The sequence below is a fragment of the Cucurbita pepo genome, chromosome 15, assembly GCF_057944985.1.
Source record: "Cucurbita pepo subsp. pepo isolate OVF chromosome 15, ASM5794498v1, whole genome shotgun sequence".
NCBI classification, from domain to species: Eukaryota; Viridiplantae; Streptophyta; class Magnoliopsida; order Cucurbitales; family Cucurbitaceae; genus Cucurbita; species Cucurbita pepo.
In genome coordinates, this window is record NC_141812.1 from 11,345,012 (window position 1) to 11,360,358 (window position 15,347).

The window sequence follows — 15,347 nt, forward strand, 5'->3', positions numbered from 1 at the left end:
AGTAAGAAAACAAAATTTGAAATTAAAATTTGATGATCAAATCATTCTTAAAACCGAAGTCTTCATTTTATGATTAAATTTTGATGGCGATAGGGCGTGTGCTTAGCACGTGGGAATCTTTTCAAGTACATTATGGTTGCGGTGGATGAGCATAAATGCTGATAAGTCCGGAAATTTTGGTAAAATGACGGTTTTAGCCTCGTAGGAAGGGTATGGATTTTGGCTCGTGGAAGGGTGACAGTGTACTTTCGCATGCAACTCTGAGAGACGGATATGCTTGAAGCGGAAAGGTTGGGCACGTGCCACGTAATGGTTGGTACAGCAAAGACGTATAATACTTTTGACTTTTTTTTATATAAAAAAATGTTTAATTAAATATTCAAATTTAATTTCAGAAAATTATTTTTTTAAGCTCAATTAAATATTATGAAATCAACATTTTGTTTAAACTCTTCTTAAACATGAAGCCAAATGCGGACTCAACCAGGCTAATAAAACATTTATAGAGTGAAAGAATAAAAAGACATTTTTGCCCATTAAAAAATTTAGGAATTTTTATAGATATTTTAAAGATATTTTTACTCTTAAAAGCATTTTCTTCAAAATTCATCTTCATTTTTAATGAAGCACACACAAAATATCATCGGTAGGGGACCAATACTCATCTTAGTATATATGTGCGTGCACAAGTATACATACATATACGTATATATGTATATGTATACGTATATGTAACTCCACATTGCGTCTTTTTCTAACCATTTCTTCTACTTCCATTGCTCCAATTGGAGGGAATAATAGTGATTTACTGATCAAATATGAACTACAATATAACAAAATGTGAGGAATAAGAAAAAAAACTGTACACAAGAATGGGAATGGAAGAAGCTACACTAGTAATGATGCTCTGGAATGATGAACTAAAAATGGAGAAATCATTCCAAAACAATATACAGAGGAGGAGGAGGTTTGGCTAATGTTCCTACCTGCTAGCCCTACAAAAGTTGTTTACCTATCCCACATGGCCTGAAATATGGGCGTTCTGTGCTTTAGCCAATGTACCAAATCCTTCTCTAGGGGTGAGTTGTTCAACACCGCGTCCAGCATTGGGCTGCCAATCACTTTGGGACAGTTCTTGAATGACCATATCCGATCCTTTGGCCATGGTCTCTGCGGCTGCTTCTCCTGAGGGAAAATCAAAATAATGAATTAAGACAACAAAGCCAATGGCATTGATTACAGAACCAAAATAGACTCTCACCATCCTTGACAGCATAAATTTAACAGTCTTTGGGCCATATACACGCTGCCGTGAAGGCTTCTGAACTCTGGCGTAGAAGGATCCCATCTCTGGCAAAGATATGCAACCCATGCTGGCCTTAGCCAGGCTACAATCTGGGTCGGTATTTTGCTGGTTGTGCCAAAAAATTAGTTGCCCTAAGCAATAATTCTGACCATATGTCTTGCGGTACTCTTGAAAACCTGTCCCTAACTTATCCACATACTTGGGACCCAGGTCAAGTGAACTAATGTAAACTGGTGGGGAAGTTACAGCTTTGTATTCCTGCAAACAAAAGTAAACATTGCCTTAATATCGTGCTCAAACGGGCGTAAGAGAATTTGGAAGTTGTGAAATTATATAAGTTGGTACCTGTATTCTAAAAAAATTCTTAGTAAAAGCATAAATATGAATCAAATCTGCAGCAGCATCATTCCGGGACTTGTATGTACAAGGAATGTTACGAACTTCGTCTCTCAACCTACACAGAAGAAATGAAATGAATCAACTAAACATCCGAGTACATTGGATTTTGAAGCAGAGGAGTACAAATCTACTCACCACAATAGAGATTGTTGAAGTTCCTTTTGAATGTCACCAGAGCCTAATGGATCATGGGCACGAATATTGGCTTTGAGATCACTTATCAAGTCTTCTTCAACATGAGGAGCCATGCTCTGAAGCAGCTCCTCAACAAGTGATCCCTCTCCTTTCCATAGATAAGTTACGGCTTCTTCAGGACTAAGCCTTTTTAATGGAGGTGGAGCATTCTTTGGGTCGCCAAAAATGCATCTCATTACATATCTCACCTTCAGACAGAATTTAAAATGTGATTTGAAGATGAGTAAATAAAAAGTTTCCACATCTTAAAATGAAAGGAAAGGAAAAGATTACTCTATTCTAGAACCAAATATCACCACTGACAAACATGCGAACCAAACTTAGAACAATGCTCCCCGTTATAGTATATATCATTCCAGACCAACACGAAAATGTGGAATAGGAAATAACAATGATGAAACCAACCCAATAACATTCACCTGATAAACAGACCAAAACTAGAAGAGAACAGGGAAGTGAAGGTATTCACCTTGTCGAGAGTAATGGCCAAATTTTGTAGCCTTTGGTTGTAAACACCTTCAGCCTGTCAAGACCACAAAAGAAATTATTTTTTAAAAAATAAAATTGATGCATTTAAACTAAAAGCATATGCATGAGAAAATATATACAAGTCAACTTCTGCACACCTCGACTATACTCCAGGAATAACTATCTGACCCTAATATATTTGATTGACTAAGTAACTCGTAAGATATTAAATCTTGGGCAGCGATCACCCTGGCTTGAACTTATTCCCTCTAACTCGGATATTAAACCATATGCATGCCATATTCTTATTACCTGAACTTCGGCGTCACTCTTCTCAACATCAAGACAGATATCTGAGAAGTATTTCCTTTTCTCTTCCAAATTGTGAGTCAGAATCTCCTCGGGAAGCTTTGTTCTTTCAAAATTAATGAACCTCACCTGGAACAAACTCCAAGGGTTGAGAAAATATAAATATCAGATACACATATGTGCCATAAGCACCAAGGCACTTACCACACGAGCTGAATAAGCCACCAACCAATCAGGTAAACCACCGAGTAAACAACTGCCTAATCCAGCCCTACCCAAGTCAAGATAATCGTCTTCTGACACTGAATTTAATTCACAGGCTTCTAGCATCAGTTGATGACAATCTAGAACGCCATGCCATTCCTCCAGTACCTGGTGGATAGATAACTCATCTTGTTTAACTAGTACTAAGGCCACACAAAAGATCAAGGCAGGGAACAAGTAGACTAAACAACCACAATAACCAATATATCCATAAATTGTGGGAACATGAAAACAAAAGATCTTTTAGCAGATGAAAACAAACAAAAACTAAAACCAAGGTGGCACACCATGCCTTTTCCTAAAAGAGTTCACTCCAAATATTACCTTAAGAAAGGCTCCATCACCGGTCAAATTCAAGTAGCTACCTCGGCAGACATGGCTTCCACATAAACAGACTGATGCTTCGTATTCTTCCTTACTCTGATGGAGTAAAAAGTAATATTATAGAAAAAGAAAAGAAAAAAAAAAAAAAAAAAAAAAAAGAGCCCCAGTGAGCACTATCAGAAAAGAACTGCAAAAAGACATACCTCCGTAACAGAATTATAATCAAATGTGATTTCCTCACCATACTGTATTTTGCGTAAGCTATAAATTCCAATCTGGTAATGACCATCAACAGCAGTAACTCTGTTTTAAAACAATATGTTGAATGATCTATGATTAGTAAAAAAGAGGGAGATATTATGGCCATATCACAAAGCAATACACAACTAAGAGAAGAAGCAAAAGCAAATGCAGATGATTATGGGGCAAGGTTCATCAAACTTATTATTCAAAAAACATGATTTGAAATCAAAGCAATAATCTCCCCACATCTTTTTTTTCCTTTTTTTTTTTTTTTCATTTTCCTTTAATATCAAGTATAAAGGTGAATCATGAGACACGTTAAATTCATTCTAACATAATATTTCTTTTTTAAGTTAGAATGGAGATTCGACCTACAATATACTAGGGAAGATAATAGGTACCTCAAATTCCATAGTACTACATAAAAAATAATTAAACATGCATATTTTTGTCAACAATTATTACTTAAAGAATTCGCAACTGGGTTTTCCTTTGGTATATTTGGGTGCAAAATGAATACAAGGGATTCACTCTTTTTCATGCTATGTACTGGTATAAATGTAAACACCCTTTTTCATTCATCAATGAAATTGTTTCCCTTCCCCAAAAAAGAATATACAAAATGCTGAAACGTGCAAACATAATGCTCCATAGAATAACCATATAAACCATGAACAGCGAACAAGAGAGATGAAAAACCTAGGCTTTTAAAAGAACTTACTTTGCTTCACAATTAGGTCGGCATGAATGGCAAATGCGGCTAGCATAGTTTGCTTTGTGCATGGCATCAACTACCACTAAATCATAACCATCCCCATCACCCTGCCCGAGAGAGGAGATTGAGTACTCAGAAGTATGTGGAACAAAGAATTATAAACTATATATAGTGAAACATGCATATAAATATAAATACAACAGAGTTAAGTAGGCACCTTTGGTCTTTCTAAATAGATGTTATAAAATTCGGGAGCTGGGTCCTTGTCATTTTTTTGTAACGACCTAATTCCATCCTGTTTCTCGAACCATTTCCAAACAGGATAAACCTAAACAAGAGAAGAATGATAAACATGTAACTGCTATCACATATATGAGAATTTCATTTCAAAAAACCAAGCAAGAACACAAATTGAGAAAACTAACCTCAAAAGCAGATAATAAAGACGTGCCAAAAATGAAGATATCAAGGACATAGGATTACTATCTGGCAACTTAATTAAATCCGACCCAGTCTATACATAAAATAATTATATTAAAACATATATACAGTTTTAGTATGATTCCCTCAAATCAATTAACGAAAAGTGAAGAAATAGAATCTCTTTATTACTACCTTAACACAATAAAATCACAAACAATATGCATTTAGCAACCGTATTGATTTACATTATGTTTATTATCAAAATAATCTCGATCCAAAATGCTAAGAAGAACTGCAGCCATACCTCTCCCAAAAATTCAACAATGAAATCGTCTTCTCCAAAACCTTCTTGTTTGTTGCATACAACACCTAGCCCCTAATTACACAATTAGTAAACAAACAAAGAACAAAAAGTGGCATCAGAAAAATTGCAAACTAAGTCATGAAAGATGGATAAAAGTTTTAAAAGGGTAAATCGATAGGAAGGTATACCTTCCTATAAGCAACATATTTGTCTTCAGGTCGACTATGTATGGCCTTCAAGATACCTTGACACAGCCTCATTGTTCGGATATCACATTCTTCTGCAGCAACCTTCTCAATTTCTTCAATAACGGGCTGTAAAGGATGCATCATGGGAGTGTTTCCTGACCCAGTGAAATGTATGGCCTGCTTATTCAAAGTGCGAAGCAGCACATCTTCAATAAACAAATGTTTATCCATTAGAGGCCAATCCAATTCTTCAGGCACTGAGTCAAGCAAAAGATTGTGTGTATAAGGGTCAATTCCATAAACTTCCTGCTCTAAGACCTCATCCCCAATTTTCTTTCGAGGCTTGTAGTCCTTCACTTCAGGAAGTTCCATATCTAACTCCTCAACACCATTCTTCTGAGCATTTAATTTCTCAACATAGTCATCTGGTAAAGATACCCTCATCTTGCGTCGAACTTCCTCCTCGTCTGCTATGACAACATATTCGTCAATCAACTCGTACTTCCTTGTGACAGGAGGAACAAGGCTTACTTTCGTCATGCGAGCACCCCATTCACGGTCATCCATAGTAGAATCAAATGCCTCATCAATAATAAAGCATTTATCCCCTCTTGATTCCCCAAGTCGACCTGATGAAAACTCCAAATCGCTTTCTGTATCTGAGACACTGTTCTCACTATCACTCTTGCCATCTCCAGAAGACCTATCAAACTCATCAGATGTTTCACTCTCAGATCCAATTGCTTTCTTATTCAATCGAGATAAGCGCCTCCTGATTTCTCGATCGGATGCATACTCTCCATGATCTAAGGCACCATTTCCAAAGATGGAACCATTGCTCCTATTTGTGTATTTCCTTTCAGTAGCCATTTTACCAAGCCGCCTTTTGAATTTTGAAGCAGAAGAAGAACCAAGTCTTGAAGAAGAGTCATCTTCCCAAGAGCTCACTTCATCCTTCTCCAGATGTACCTTTGATTTCTTCTCCAAACGGGTGGCAAGTTGAATGAACTGCGTAATAATGTGATTCGCATCTCCATCACCCCGGCTCTTTGCTCTGCAAGAACATAAAGGTATAAATTTTATCGCAGAAAATGCATAATCTGAACGACTAAAAGCTCCAGAAACTGAAAGAAGAAAGGGATTATATTGAAATGAAAAAAAAAAAAAAAAAAAAAAAATTACAAGAAAAAAGGAACCGCAAGCATATAGAAATAATTCACAAAACATAATATTTATTGGATTCACAAAATTCCATCCACAGACAAAAACCAAAATAAAAATCATTTAATAACATTCACAAAGCTAAAAACAAAACAAAAATTTTACTGCTTGTTTAGAAATGAGATTCAAGAAAAGATATATGCTTTTAGAAATAGAAATCATTTTAATAGATACTATTCAGAAACAGTATCCTTCCAACCCTCAGTACACAATTAATTGTTGTAATTTTTTTAAAAAAATAATAATAACAACAACAACAATAACAATTACATCCTGTCATTTTCCAAGTTTAAATAAATCTTTTTTCATGAAGATACACCAAAATGCCTTCAGTTGACCCTTTCATCGGATAAGGGTTGTACAAAACACATTTTCTTTCCTCATAATCCATGTTATCCTTTCTAGAGGGATTTGCAATAATTACTCAAGAGACTCAAATTAGTCCAATGCCATGTAAACCTGTCGCAAAAGCAGGAAAGATAAACGGTATCCAAATAAAACATACTTTATTGCATCCCTACACATTCGACGGATGTCTTCCTTGACAGAACCAAGCCCCCGCTTAATGTAATAACCATTTCTAATTCTATCCTGAATTTCAGCAACCTGCAAAGAACACAGATCAGAAACAGTGATAAATTTCAGAACAAAAAGCAGCCCTGGTATACTAAAATGGGTGTGAAGTACCTTGGGTACAAAGAACTCAAACGTATTGTCCTTCATGATCTCCTTCAGACTGGAAGCAAGAAACTCAACCATCCTCTTATATCCAACTTCTGATTTCTTAATGGACCATTGTCTCATGCGGGCATCTCTAGAAACAATTGATGAGGACTTTCTAGCATCAAATACTTTTGAACGCTTGTATAAGCTTCTGCGGAATAACTGATTTGCTGACTCTCTCTTATCCACGCTCTCAAAATACTCCTTCAGCTCACCAAAATCATCCATGTTAGAACTGACGCCCTTAATTTTAGAAAGAGAAGAGGACTTTTCAGTTATATGCCTGAGGCTCCTCATTTTAGAGTGTGTTTCTTCATTGTTTCTTATGCCATTTAGACTTCTTTTCACCCTATTTATATTCGGGTACTTAGAGGACAAATCATCGAACTGACTGCAGCCTCGAACATTTATGTAGGCTAACTGAGGAAACATGCCAACAACCTCTTCAAGTACAACTGGGGAAATGTTGGTGCAGCCAACTAGAATTATAGAATTGACCTTTTCTTTATTGTAAGTACTCTGCAATCACAGACATATAATAAGGTTAAACTGAGATTAAATAGATAACCCCATATGACATAAGCCTTTGTATTAACACTTACCATGATGTTCATGAATGTGGAATTTGTACAGTTTGAACCCAAAGTTGATAAATCAACCTGCCTAGAGATATCCTTGTAAAACCTAACAGCAGCTCTCCAGTGCTTACAAGTTACAGAAGCGAAAGACAAGGATTTTAGGTCAGACTGCAGAAAATGAAATATCCGTGCCAGAATATGACCATCAAGGAAACCCCAAGATTCAACCTCCAAACTTGTACTCCCTTCTCCATGGAAAGTAGCATCACCACACAAATCCTCAAATGCAATTTCATCATTTTGATGTTGATGCAGGAAATCTTCATCCACTTCATAATCATCTTCACTTTCGTCAACCAGAAATCTGGCTCTTTTAGCAGCACGTGCACTGCCATCTGTAGTTCACAAAATCCAGCAGCCCCCAATGTGAAATCAGAAAAATGACCAGAACTCATGAGAAATAATTGAGGAAAATACTCATAAGGAATAAAAGCCAATTACTGTACTTGGTACAAAAAGATGCCTAGAGTTCAAGCAATAAGGATAGATCAATCATAAAAATTTTAGGAAAAAAATAATAACAAATAAGTGCAGCTTAATCAATTCTTGACAACCCTACCCCATTCATCAAGCAAATGCTCAAAAAGGAGGAGGTAGAAAGGCCTACAGCATTCTGAAAATGAAAAGACAGAATGCCTTCAAACTCAAAAATGACTTCACCAATACCTGATTTCCAGTACATGGTCTTCTCCATCTCCTTCTTTGGTTGTTTTGCATTGATCCAAGGATCTAAGACATCATTTATTGCTGCAGCAAACTCCCGGCTCTTGTAAAACTTCATAACTAATTCATGTAACTTTCCTCGAGTATATCCAATAAACTGAGGATGTAGTTCATGAAATGCATTTGAATCTTTTACGAGTCCACCAAAGGAATTGGTCCCAGATACTGAAACTGAATTTTTTGTTGTTTCACCTAATAATGGAGTTTTCTCCCTCTGAGTATTTTTAGTCAATTCAGAACATTCTGCAAAGGAGGTTACTGGAACCCATACCCTATCAAATTTCCTGAAAACACTACTGTTCTTTTGAATGACACCCTGATCTACTAATAACTGTAGCTCTGAAAATGATGAAGGCCCACATTCATGTCCAGCACCATCAAGGTAATACCAAACACCTAAATGCAATTGCAAGTCATCATATGAGCAAAGACGATCTTTAGGGATGCTAACCAAACCAGTAGTCTTCAAAGACCTCTCTAAGCTTACATCTCTAGCAATCTTCAAATGAAAATCTCCATCGGCTGATCGCTTCCCATCACTATTGGAAGACCATAGCCTAGACCTTGAATGCCCCTTACCCCTGACCTTCATACGAGGCTCAGAGACAAATGAACCGTGATCCTTTACCACACAAGCATTTATCCTGATAACGGGTAGCATAGTTCCCTTCGTCCCCCTTACTGTTAATGTTGGCCTATCATCAAGACAGGTAAATGCCCAAGGAGGCAGATCAAGTCGTCTACTTTGGGAAGGATAATACAATTCATCTTTCTGATGCCATCTAGGATCCTCATAACCTGATTTGGACATCTGACATAGTGGAAAACCGTCATTCAGAACAAGCTTCTTTCTAGCATTTCTTTCTTGGGAAGATTCATCATTTCTCCTCCAGTCACCACCCTTGCAAGACCATGGTCCAGAAGTCAAATCACCATCATCAATGCCAAAATCCTTATCAGATGATACATATGTTTTGGAGCCAGAATCCACTGATGTTGCAAAGTCTGTAAATTCCAAAATATCATCAGCAATTTCATCGAGCTGTTCACCAACATGATCTGAGAAACCTGTGAAGACAAAGATTAAACATTGGACTATTTCACCCAGAACTGAGTCCGAAGTATCAAAATGACAAATTACTTTATTTAAAAAAGAAAAAAAATTAAAAACTACAGAAAAAACTCTTGTTACCCCATAAATGTAGATGTGCAAAAATGCAGTAAAAAACCCTAAGAACACATTTGTCAATTGTCAATTTGCTTGTGTGATTTAGTAAAAAACTTAAAAGAAAAAACAACTGAGTTCGAGTATCAAAATGATAAATTACTTTTACTCCAAGAAGTGGAGAGAAAAAAAACTAAAAGCCCTCTGTGATCCCAGAAATGTGTGATATTTGACAATGCAGTAGAGAACCCTAAAGAACCCATTTATCAATTGTCATTTGCTAATGCAAATTTAGTGGTCCTTGTCTTATATTTTTAAGATCAGGTAGTACAAAATTCGGCGAGGATTACACAATTGATGCTAAGATGCTGTTTTGTAGGCAAAGGTCAAAGACTGGAAGTTATCTTCCTCAACGTTGTTTACATGCTAGGACATTTGATTTGAGAAGCCAGAGAGAGTTCTTTCTCCAAGACGCCATAATTACTCTCCTTTTTCTTAATTAATGCAAGCCTTTTTTTGGTGCTTTATAAATACACGCTTCTTTTTATTAATGACAATTGGAAAGTATATTGCGTTCACGCTTGCCATTTGGCTTCTAGCTTTTGGCTTCTGGGTTAGGATTTTGGATTATGTCTTTTGTTCTCCACACAATTCTTTTTCTTTCTATTTCTCAAATTTAATATCCTAAAAATAAAATGAAAAATTATAGAAGAATTAACCTATACCTTCGGAGATGGCCAATCTTTCCCATTGTTCACCATCCAAAGTCATCTGCAAAACTTCTGCAACAAAACAAATAAACGGGGAAAGTCAAGAAATCTCCATGAATGAGGCAAGGAGGGATTTGCCAGAAATTTTTGAGAGAGTGAAAAGGATAAGAACAAATACCTGCAATTGTTTCAAGTTCTCTGCCAGGAACAACAGTAATATCCTCTAATAAAATGCTGATCCTTTCATCAATGTGAAGATCTCTTAACGGCTCAGAAGTATCCGCACCTTCATGAGAACATAAAGTTGGTCCACCACTTGTAATTTGAGAATGATCACTTTGAATGTTCAATTTTCCAGAATCTATGGTATCTGCCAATACATTGCCTGGAGCTTCAGGAGGGCTCACCAACTGAGTTACAGAGTCTGGTACAACGGATGGAAAATTAATTGTGGCCAAAGGAGAAACAGCATTCTCAACAGTCACCCATCTATCACTATCCAAATGCTTGATAAAGTGATCCGACATTAAAGAACCTTCTTCAACAAGTGTCTTCAAATCATACAGTCTAGTAGGTCCACGCTCCACACCATAATAATCAAGATAAAACCATTTTCCTGTTGATGTATCAGTCACCAGGGGAGCATGTGGCGGTGTATCACAAATATCCATATCCTCCTCCATAGAAGGCAGTTCTTCAGGAACTCCATCCACATGAGACAGCTCTAGACAAGTTTGGTTAGGACTCTTAGACTTCTCCCCTTCATAAAACCTGCAGTCACCAACAGTCTCAATAGACCCATTGGTATTCTGCTCTTTGATCTCGTCACAGGATTCTTTCGCTATCACAATTGATTCTTTCCCATCAGGGTCCCTTGGTGTAGTTTTATCTTCCCTAGTTCTGATTTCATTGTGAGAACTATGCTTTTCGATTCCATTGCTTCTTCGGTTTGTTTCTCTGTGGTTATTGGTCCTACTCCGGTCAAGAGGTGATCTATCCAAATAGTTTGGTGTTTGAGCTCTACGGCCATGACATCGAGCTCGATCTTGTGGGGACCGCTCGGCATGAGGACTACGATGACGATGGTCATAGTGCCGACTCCGATCATGCGGTGATTTATCACGACCATACGGTGATTTATCACGACCATACGGTGATCTATCACGACCATACGGTGATCTATCACGACCATATGGTGATCTATCACGACCATACGGTGATCTATCACGACCATATGGTGATCTATCCCGAGGAGCAGGGCTGCGATCATTGTGATCATGATATCGAGCTTTTTCGAGAGGTGACCTGTCAGAATGACCAGGACTATACCCATGTCTGTTGTAAGCTTCCCGAGAAGAAGTAGAAGAAGATTCATAATGCCTTGTAGAGAACTTATCAGATGAAGATACTCGAGAAGAAGAAGAAGAATTTTTACCAGACCTTTCCATTGGACGGGTCGAATAATGGTCAGAGTGAGCGGTTCTGCTGCTATCCTCTGAAAGTTTCCTGCTTTTTGAACCAGCATAATCCCCATAATCACTATAGCGCTTCAAACGGTTGCTAGAAGAATAATCTTTCCCAAAGTTCTTACCATCATTGTAGTCGTTCCTATGAGAAACTTCGTCGTTCAAAAGTTTTGAACTATACCTCGAACCTCTGTCTTGGCCACTCTCCCATCTGGGCGTACCTTTACCGTGCTGATTCCCACTTCTATTGAGCTCTTTCCTTCTAACATCATCAGTTGAGTACTTAACAAGAGGTGGCGTTGACTCATGCACACTTCTCCACCCTCTGTCCTTCTCAGACTCGTATCTGCGTGTTCTTGAATAACGAAAGTCATCCTTCACAATATCACCCTTTTCCCATCTATCTGGAATGAACTCTCCTCTCTCAATTTCATCCTTTGCCAATCTCCGTGATCTATCCTCACCCTTTCTACTCCTGTCTGGAACTATCTCCCCTTTCTCTATATCCCCTCTCCGCCACTTTCCCCGTACATGCTCTTCTTTTTCATTCTCCGCTTTCCGCCATTTTTCATTGTTTTCAATTCCACCTCTTTTTGACTTCTCAGGCACGAATTCCCCGTTCTCTACTTCAACTCTCGACCACTTCAAGGTTCCCAATTCACCCTCTTCAACTTCATCTTTCTCTGCACTATCAACGCCATTTTCAGCATGCCCAACATCTCTGCTGCTCTTCCCAGGTTTATCCGATCCTGATTCTGTTCTTCCCAATTCAACATCCTTCGCTACGACCTCTTCTTTCTTCACCTTCATCGTCTGCTTCCGTTCTGCCTCACTGAATTTGGCTGAAGACTTTGAATTGAACCCATTATTCTTACCTGCACAAAGCATTTTCTCTGAAGGAATTGGAAAGGTCTCCATAATATGCTGCTGTTGTTGTTGCAAAGGTATGCATGCGACGCCTCCATCGCCCATGGAAATCCCACCTATGTCACTTAAACTCAAAACCCTAGCTCTCCCCTTCGCCGGGGCTCTCGATGCTCATACTGCGATATCTTCGAATCCCTGAATCGTCCAATTCAAGACCCTGCTTTTCCAAAAGAGAAAAACCAACACCAGAGTCAAGCCCAAGCAATGTAGGGTTTAAAAAACCAAATAAAACGAAGAAGTCGCGAAATTCGCGAAACAAGTAATCATCCCCCCGAAGAGCAAGCACGCTCTCAATACCAAAACCTATCAATTGAATTCCATAAATGTAAAAAAAGAAGCCCAAAGAAAAGCAACAGAACCAAAATTATACCAGAAAAACAAAATTGAACGAAGACTGAATAGATCCGGAATGAAAAATTGTAGCTGCGACAGACCGTAGAGCGCGCGAGAGACTGAGTAAGCGATGTACGATCGAGAGAACTCAATTAATTACAAGTTCTGAATTCAATCTCTCTGAAAATTTTCCTTCTTTTAAACCTCGTGAAATTCTTTCCAATCTTTCTTGCCTTTAATCGCAATATCTTTGAGTCGCTCTTTGGTTGCGTTCTATGTTGGTCTGAAAGAGGAAGCTTTCTTGTTCCTTTTTTTTTTTTCGCTTCAACGTTTCCGATCGTTGCCCTTTGGTGAATTTATCGGGGTCGTGCAAGTAAATGACTGAAATTACGAAAATGGACATAGGTTTTTTTTACTGCGAAGGTGGGTTGATTCGATAGGTTTCTTGAAGTCGAAGATGGGTTGATTCGGGTTTTCACGTCTAATTTATTTTTTATGAAAACTATAAATCTGAATATTCTCACAATTTTGTATGTTATTATTTTTCTATTGAAAACATATCATAATCTATTCAGTTATTAATGTTAAAGTAATTATCTAATTTTCGTCATTTTCATCTTAGTCATGTGAAGTTACTTAAATACCCCGGTACGGGTAAAGCTGTACACAAGATATTTACTTTCGTCAATACGCCGGCCTTTTCCGGGTGGGACGGTAAAAGGAGAGAGAGGCGTAGGGGTATTTTGGTAAATGTGTGATGGTTTTGGCGCTCAAGTTTTCGGGGTTGAAAAAGGAGGGATTCACGAAGTCGTCGTGATTTCGAGTTGGGCTATAAAATTGGGCCCAAACGAGTCGTTGTGATTTCGAATTGGGCTATGAAATTGGGCCCAACACTGTGGGCTTGTATTCGTTTCCTTATTTCGGCCGTATGACCCAAATTTTCAAATGTTGGGTAATTGGTATTTTGTATTCAAGACGAAATTGGGCCACCAAACATACGCTATTCCATATATATATACACCAATTACATATTAAAAAAAAAAAAAAAAAAAAAGTACAAAATTGATATTTATATTTATATTAATTTCGGCGACGGCTTCGATCCTCCGCCGGCGAACTGTGTATTACCAAATTTGGCCTTCAAAACATGAACGGCATCGGCGCAAAGAACGGCATCGCCACCATTGTTGAGCTCCTCCTGATGAGTTCAAACAACATTCTTAATTTTCATTGTTTTTACAATAATTTAAATGATTTTAAAAAAACCTAAAAATTGATTTTCAGAAACACTTCCAAAACCGCAAATTTCACAAAATTAAGGATAATTAAATCACTTTGGCCACTGTTTTTAATTTGTTTCATTACCAGTAACCATCTCTTCCGTACGATTTGGCCACAGATCGGACTTGCCGGCTGGACGTTTTCTTCTTTTCGCCGGATTTCTTCACCGGCAACCGAGCCCCTTTACTATCCTCCAATATAGGCGGCAGCGCCGGCCGCCAATGAGAAGCAGATTCCGACTTCGAACTCGTCACTCTCTCCAAACTCTGCTCCTGGTAGACGCGTCGCGCGTCCACTGCTCGGCGCAAACGAGATCCCAACTTTGAAAAGAGAGGCATAATCGCATAAAACAAAGGGAAAACAGGAAACTTACAGATTTGCACAAGAAAGCGGCTACCTACGTTTCCTATTTATAGATAAAAAAAAGGCGAATTTTAATTTTTTATTTTTAAATTGAGGTTTTTTTTTTTTTTTTTATGATTAGTTAAAAAAATACTCAAAATAATTACTAGTTAAAAAATAACTTACGTTCATAATTTGATTATATACCAAATTTAGAATTTTAATTATAATATAAATTTAGGCGTTTCGGACAGCATTGGTTCCCTTTTGGGGAGTGGATGAGGTGATCCATTGCGTTTTCATAAAACAGTCTATTAAACTACAAAGTTTTAGAGAAGCCCATAGAATTGCTAAACTCCTTTCGGGTAATTATAGGTTTAAAGTTGTGGGCGCTACCAATATTGCATACGCAACGTTCTTCGTTGTCTCCAATACAAGTTTCTTCTTTCTGGACTAGGTCATGGTGGGCCCTACATTGGGCTTCCTACTTCACCGCCCACAACGAACGTTTTGGGCCCAGGCCCAATACTTTGACGTAGACCCACTGTTTAATTCCCCATATGGTAATATTGTAATTATTTTTCCAATTTCATCTATAAATTTTAAAATTTTTAATTATATATTTTATTTACGGTGTGTAGATATATAATGGCAGTTACCATATTTAAAATTTCTGATAC

General features: G+C 37.7%; 2 protein-coding genes across 3 annotated transcripts; both read right to left on the reverse strand.

The window, feature by feature from the left end:
- Nucleotides 1-785: 785 nt before the first annotated feature.
- Nucleotides 786-13,378, reverse strand: LOC111811629 (histone-lysine N-methyltransferase ATXR3). Of its 2 annotated transcripts, XM_023698566.2 has the most exons (20): nt 13,082-13,377; nt 10,497-12,868; nt 10,334-10,390; nt 8,387-9,511; nt 7,685-8,055; nt 7,047-7,601; nt 6,865-6,965; nt 5,139-6,192; nt 4,951-5,022; nt 4,441-4,551; nt 4,230-4,330; nt 3,469-3,568; nt 3,266-3,361; nt 2,882-3,049; nt 2,681-2,806; nt 2,370-2,423; nt 1,841-2,088; nt 1,652-1,760; nt 1,262-1,564; nt 786-1,185 (listed from the first exon to the last, which is right to left on the reverse strand). In XM_023698566.2, exons 2-20 carry the CDS (start codon nt 12,754-12,756, stop codon nt 1,009-1,011), a joined length of 7,188 nt encoding a protein of 2,395 aa, XP_023554334.2. In that variant the 5' UTR covers nt 12,757-12,868; nt 13,082-13,377; the 3' UTR covers nt 786-1,008. The 2 variants fall into 2 exon arrangements, 1 of the variants encoding a protein (XP_023554334.2); XR_015411909.1 differs by lacking the exons at nt 786-1,185; nt 1,262-1,564; nt 1,652-1,760; ... (3 more) ...; nt 2,882-3,049; nt 3,266-3,361 and adding an exon at nt 4,649-4,737 and having other exon boundaries at nt 3,530-3,568; nt 13,082-13,378.
- A 612-nt stretch (nt 13,379-13,990) lies between these two features.
- Nucleotides 13,991-14,694, reverse strand: LOC111811838 (uncharacterized). Its single transcript, XM_023698880.2, has 2 exons — nt 14,410-14,694; nt 13,991-14,242 (listed from the first exon to the last, which is right to left on the reverse strand). The coding sequence occupies exons 1-2, from the start codon at nt 14,661-14,663 to the stop codon at nt 14,185-14,187; spliced, it is 312 nt and encodes a 103-aa protein (XP_023554648.2). The 5' UTR covers nt 14,664-14,694; the 3' UTR covers nt 13,991-14,184.
- Nucleotides 14,695-15,347: the final 653 nt, after the last annotated feature.

Bases quoted from the DNA above. Each gene is read 5' to 3' on its own strand.
- LOC111811629 (XM_023698566.2), bottom strand. From the start codon at position 12,756: ATGGGCGATGGAGGCGTCGCATGCATACCTTTGCAACAACAACAGCAG. The intron at 7,602-7,684 runs GTAAGTGTTAAT...CTGTGATTGCAG, and splicing joins CCACATTCATGAACATCATG to AGTACTTACAATAAAGAAAA. The intron at 1,565-1,651 runs GTACCAACTTAT...TTTTGTTTGCAG, and splicing joins AGAATTTTTTTAGAATACAG to GAATACAAAGCTGTAACTTC.
- LOC111811838 (XM_023698880.2), bottom strand. From the start codon at position 14,663: ATGCCTCTCTTTTCAAAGTTGGGATCTCGTTTGCGCCGAGCAGTGGAC. The intron at 14,243-14,409 runs GTAATGAAACAA...TGAACTCATCAG, and splicing joins TACGGAAGAGATGGTTACTG to GAGGAGCTCAACAATGGTGG.